The sequence below is a fragment of the Pistacia vera genome, unplaced genomic scaffold (genome assembly GCF_008641045.1).
Source record: "Pistacia vera cultivar Batoury unplaced genomic scaffold, PisVer_v2 Contig31, whole genome shotgun sequence".
Taxonomy (NCBI): domain Eukaryota; kingdom Viridiplantae; phylum Streptophyta; class Magnoliopsida; order Sapindales; family Anacardiaceae; genus Pistacia; species Pistacia vera.
The window spans coordinates 395,789-401,895 of record NW_022196124.1 but is presented as its reverse complement, the minus strand read 5'-3'; the positions used below and the strand labels follow the sequence as shown (position 1 = coordinate 401,895).

Here is a 6,107-nt window from a genome sequence, read left to right as displayed (position 1 = left end):
GTTAAAAGACCAAAGTACCCAAAGTTAATGTTATTGAACATGTGAAAATTGATGGAATAAATCAAATGAATAATTTAATACCATCTTGTGTATTTTGAATTAATACAATTTGTCCATTCATTATTCAAATGTAATCACTAAAATGCCTTTAGGCTTGAGAACTCTTTATTTAATGGATAGATGGTGTGTTTGCAAATTCCTGAACAAGAATTATAGAAGAACCATTAGCAATAGATAAGGATTTTTTTTTTTTTTAAGCTTTCCACCAATGTTTTAAAACCCAACATGGCCCAGACGGTTGGACCGCTCAAACCGAGAGCCAAGACCTTGTCCAGGCCAAGTCACTCCTGTCCACTATTTTAAAATCCCTAACCTGATTGCCGACCACTTATGGCCACTTTTTGGCCCCCCTTGGCCCCTCCCACTCACCTACCACCCTAACTTGGTTGTCGCATACCCCCTGGTGAGTTGTGCTCCCTGCTCCAACCACGACAATCTCTATTTGCAAGCATTGCCATGCTTGCCTTTTGCATGAACTTGTGCTTAACGCACGACGGTGGTTGCTCACAGTACAACATCGCACTTCTGAAGACACCAGGGATTACCTTGCTACGCGAGCATTATCACGCGATGCCAACAGTTGTCTCACGCCTTCCTCGCCCAAGCCCAACTTCCCAACCTCGCTCTCTCTAGTGTGTCACCACTGCCCAACCAATCAACCATTGATTTGCATTTGACCAAATCATAGNAAATATCCAACATTTTGTTTTGAAAATAAAAAGAAAAAGAAAAAAGCAAAAGAAATGGAGGCTGGCTACATATAGTAAACCAGATGAGGTTTAACGAAATACTAAGTTGATACCCTTAGTTTTATTTATTCTAGATTCTCATCCTAAAAGTAACACCGTTTCCTTTATTTTAGAAGTTAAAGGTTAAAACAGTCATTTTCTTTCTCTTCCCTTCCCATTTCTTTTTCATCTCCACCTCCTCCTCCCAACCCTCCCCATCACCACCATTTTTCTCCCCTCTGTCCCCCTGCCAAAACCCCTCTCATTCCACGCGCATTTACCTCGTCGTTTGTCAGTCATCACATTAGCTCGAGTTGGCGCGCCACAAGCTTTTCTAGCCGATTTGGTCACTAGAAACCTCCCCTGCCTCCACCAATTGATTCACCCGTGTCCCCTCTCTAAAACTTTCATACTTCCTATCAACGTTCGGTCACCATTTGTTGTCATTCATCAGCCTCCAATCTCCAGGATTTTCGGTTTGAATAAATTGGGATTTGCTTAATTGATGAAATTAGGCTTAATTGAAGCTTGATTGTTTGGATTTAATTGTTAGTTGTGTTGTTTTAGCCGTGATTTGGTTAATTTTGTTTTGCCATGATTTGGGTTTATTTGCATGTGTTGGTGATTTGGATTTGGGTTTTTTTTTCTGTTTTTTTTCTTTTTTGTTTTCCCTAAATGGTGCGATTTTAGGTGGTGGTTGGGTGGCTATAATGGCATATCGGAGGTGTGGCGGTTTGGTCGGTTGTGGTGATAGTTTGGATGGTTGTGGTGGTGGTTTGAGATGGGGTGGTTTAGAATGAGTTGTAGTGGTGGCTTGGTCAACTATAACGGTGGTTTAGAATTGTGTGAAGGGTAGTTTTGTAATAACATCCTCTACATCGATTAAGTCATTAACGGTAGTACTTTAAAGATGAAATCTAGAATAAATAAAACCAAAAATATTCGATTTCACATTTCGTTGAACCTGGGTGGAAACATGTCCTTTGCTTATATATATATATAGGTGGAAACATGTCCTTTGCTCATACACACACACACACACATACACACACATATATAGACAACACATGGTAGAATTCTAGTGCGCATACACACACACACACATACACACACATATATAGACAACACATGGCAGAATTATAGTGCGCACACACACACACACACACACACACACACACACACACACACACACACACACTCACTTAGGCTTAAGTCTAACACATGGCAGAATTCTAGTGCCTTCTCTCACGTTAAACCTATACTTCTGTCTACACTCAATCAGATCCCTTAAACCCTAATTCTTTCTTTGTCTTCTGCAACCACAAGAAATTCACATTATCGCTTGTTTCCTTCAGTTCCCGCTAGCACCAATAAACTCCATCGTCGTCGTCGTCGTCGCCACCTCCGCCGCCGCAAACCATTACCTGTAAGTATATCCTTTTTAATTCATTCAAATAGCTCTTTCAAAACCCCTGAATTTTGTTTATTTACACGATCAATACTAGATATTATCTTCGTGTTCTGATTCTGGTTTTTTTATTTTTTTCTTAATACTTTATTTGTAGCATTCAAGAAGTAATTAATCGGGAAAGTTTAAAGCTTTGATTGAGTAAGACTCGATATTCTGTTTCCTACGAAGCCATGGCTCGTTTTCGGAATGTAAGTGAATATCCTCCTCTTTGGTTTAGTTTGAAGTAAATTGCTGAATATTATGTTATTTAGTGGTATTACATTGAAGAAAATCTAGCATATGAAAAGAATCATTTTTGTAAAAGCACTTTGAAAATAGTTTTGCTAATGTTAATGTCAGTGTGCATAGTTTCTGATTATTATTTTATTATTTTCATTAAAACAGAAAAATAAAAAGGCATTTGTGAAGCCGGTTGGGAAGAAGAAGCAGCCTACTGTAGATCACATCACAGGGGATAAGATCCCAAAGAGTTTTGTGTTTTCCCGAGGGAAATTGCCTGGTCCTCTCAAGCAGCTTGAATTGGACATAAGAAAGTTGATGCTTCCGTATACTGCTCTCAAGCTTAAGGTAAAGCTTTATTTGTTTTCTGATTTTGACTTTCCTTCTTTGTGTCTTGTTCTTGTTTACTTGAGCTCGTTTCGTTAAACTTGATGATGAATTCTTGGAATATACATTAATAAGGATTATTGGTTTTGTTGGGGAAACCTTGTTTTCATGAAGTATTATGCTCAATGAGACTAATAGATTATAATGTAAAATCAAATCATTAGCTGATTTCTCATAAAGGTGTTTAAAATTTTGAACAATGAATTTAGTTGAGCCATGGACATGATTTTAATTCTAGAGGACCCTTAATTAGTTTGTTTTGATTGATATTTGCAATATCCAATGGTTTTCTTCTAATTTTCTTGTTATATGATTGCAGGAGAAAAAGCGGAATAATCTTAAGGACTTCTTGAATGTTGCTGGGCCAATGGGTGTTACACATTTCCTCATATTGTCAAAGACTGAAACTGCTCCATACTTGAGGGTTGCAAGAACTCCACAGGGCCCTACTCTCACGTTTAAAATACATGAGTACTCATTAGCTGTTGATGTTGCACGATCTCAAGTGCGTCCTAGATGTCCTCAAGACCTTTTCAAAAATCCTCCTTTGGTAATTTTCTTTTTAGCATAAATACATTCTGATTGTTGCTTTCAGTTCGTAGATTTCCTCATTATAAACTGGCCAGCTATATAGAATATATTTTTTTTCATTTTACTGGCTCTAAGTATAATATTCCTTTTGTCAATGAAGCCTGGTTGTAAAGTACTTATTAGCAGAACCCTATAGATGGTGGGTCCAACCCCCTGACTCTCAAGTAAACTTGCATTTTTTCTGTTCACTTATGTTAGATTTTATGTTTGCTTCTCAACAGATGATTGGACTGAAGCAATATGTTTATTCATAAATTGATCTGATCAAGTAATGGAAGTTTTGTTCTGTGTTTACATGCTATTCCACTAACCCATGTTTTTTGAATATGTTGTTTTGGCAGATTGTTCTTTCTGGTTTTGGAACTGGAGATCAACATCTAAAGCTTACAACCGTTATGTTTCAGAACATCTTTCCAGCCATTGATGTTAACACTGTGGGTGGTTAGACAATATAACTCTAATGCTAGTATCAGCGGGATATTGCTCCTGTGCTTAATGTTATTTTATTATGTTTCAGGTCAAGCTTTCTACTTGCCAGAGAATTGTGTTGCTAAATTACAATAAAGACACCAAGCTTATTGATTTTCGACATTATTCAATCAGACTACAACCTGTAGGCGTTTCTCGTAGACTTAGAAAATTTGTTCAGAACCATCAAGTCCCTGATCTCAGGAGTCTTCAGGATGTGAGTGATTTTGTTACCAAGTAAGTATTCATAATCATTTACATATGTATGCTAATCTAATTTCTATTTAGCAAGAGTTATTGAGTTTATGCCATCACTTCATTTCTAGTTTTGGTGTGTGTGTACTATTCAGCGTAGTGGTTAATTTATTTGTTCTAATATAAAGCTATTTTGGGTAGTGGCTAGATGCAGATCTGTTGATTGATTATTTGGTTGTCTTATTGTCTAATCTGAAGACTTATAGTTATATGTCTAATTATGGAGAATTAACAACTATAGTGTTTGAGCTGATTGTTGAAGAAAGTATGTTAGCTTAAATTATTAGGATCTGTATCTATGTAGTAATTCTAATTTTAAATCAATTGGACATGAAATTTCTGGCTTGAGTTTTTCTGGCCAACTTAGACAGTTACTTGTATTTCCTTCTAATAATATGTAATTCATGTCGCTGGAGGGGGCGTATCCTAGTGGGAATAATGTAATTGTATGCTGAGATTTGACAATCCTTTTAGAATTGAAGAGAAACATATATAAGAAGGCTTTCCTTGCAGTATGTATGTACTGAATTCTGTAATTCCTTGAGTAGTTTAGGGTTTAATGACACATTCATACTTGGTCTTCTTGATTTATTTTAATTCATGTTGTTCTTTCCATGTGGCTTTTGAAGGGCTGGTTACGGGTCAGAAAGTGAGGCTGATGATGAAGCAGCAACAGTGACTCTGGTGAATGATCTTGGTAGAGTCAATCGGGCTTCTACAAAAAGTGCTGTCAAGCTTCAGGAGATTGGACCCAGAATGACTTTGCAACTCATGAAGATTGAGGAAGGATTGTGTTCTGGTGGAGTCATCTTTAGTGAATATGGTATATGTCTATCTCATATATACATGTAATTTATGCAACCGTGTGTAAATCCGTATTGTTCGCCATTCTCCCTTGTCCTTGTTCATCCCTGAAAATTGATAAGACTTAATGTAAAATTTCTCAAAAGTTATATCTCTTTTTCCCCCTCTTTTTTCCTCAGGACCCGTTGGTGATAAGAAAAAACAGGACAATAAGAAGGCAGAGGATCAAGAAGATACTGAAGAAAGCGAGGATGAGGACAACGGTGAGGATGAGGTAGAGGAAGAGGAAGAGGAAGATTAGTAACATTCCGAATTGCGAGTACCATACTTTTTTCATTACATGAAAACAGTTTTGACAGCCACTACGGAGTTGGTGCTTCAGAAGATGAAAGGTACCTCTATGAAAGAGAGTTTTTATTTATCAAGGATTTTGGCAGCACTAGCACTAGTGACTTCATAATTTTTGTATTTTTGTTTTAGCGATGTACTTGGGTGCCTATATGAAGAGGAATGATTATTTATCAAGGATTTTGGCTTCACTAGCGTTAGTGATCCCCATACTTTTTTGTTTTTGTTTTATTGTTGTAAAAGATAAGATTTTCCAGGTTCAGAGAATGTAATGTTAGTACTGTGTATAGTTTCTTGATATGACTCGCGAGCAGGTTTGCTGTCTGCTCTTCTGCCCACGTGGTCTCTTTCTACACTGGCGTGTCCTCTGCCAGTGGAGCAACTTCAGTCTCGGAAGTTGCTCCACCAGAACTCTTCTTCTCTAATCTTCAAACAACCGCTAGAGTCTATAATTTAAAGAGGGGTTGGGTTTTTTCAGATTTGTTAATCAACCATTTTTGTTTGTGTAACTAACATGGGAACGAAAATCCAAAGAGCAAAAGATTTGTCGGAAAACGAGAACGAAAATCGCAAGAGAAATGGTTGGGTTCGTCGAGTCGCCTAAACGATTTGAATGGGAGGGTTTTTTTTTTCAAATTTAAATAATTTCACTTATTACCTATTACCCATGTATGTTAAATCTTGCGCCCTAACCCTTTTGAATCTTTAATAATTCTTAAGTGTGCCACGTCACTTTTTCAAACCTAAAAAAAAAAAAAAAATTCAAAACAATTTCA

The 6,107-nt window shown here is 37.1% G+C and overlaps 1 protein-coding gene across 1 annotated transcript; it reads left to right on the top strand.

Annotated features, from left to right (window-relative positions):
* The first annotated feature begins 2,035 nt into the window (after positions 1-2,035).
* LOC116136087 (peter Pan-like protein) lies at positions 2,036-5,593 on the top strand. The gene is made up of 8 exons (XM_031421801.1): positions 2,036-2,214; positions 2,354-2,447; positions 2,644-2,826; positions 3,185-3,415; positions 3,798-3,890; positions 3,974-4,161; positions 4,809-5,002; positions 5,163-5,593. Exons 2-8 carry the CDS (start codon positions 2,430-2,432, stop codon positions 5,282-5,284), a joined length of 1,029 nt encoding a protein of 342 aa, XP_031277661.1. The 5' UTR covers positions 2,036-2,214; positions 2,354-2,429; the 3' UTR covers positions 5,285-5,593.
* The last annotated feature ends 514 nt before the right edge of the window (positions 5,594-6,107 follow it).

Bases quoted from the DNA above. Each gene is read 5' to 3' on its own strand.
- LOC116136087 (XM_031421801.1), top strand. The intron at 3,416-3,797 runs GTAATTTTCTTT...TTGTTTTGGCAG, and splicing joins TTTTCAAAAATCCTCCTTTG to ATTGTTCTTTCTGGTTTTGG. The intron at 4,162-4,808 runs GTAAGTATTCAT...TGGCTTTTGAAG, and splicing joins GTGAGTGATTTTGTTACCAA to GGCTGGTTACGGGTCAGAAA.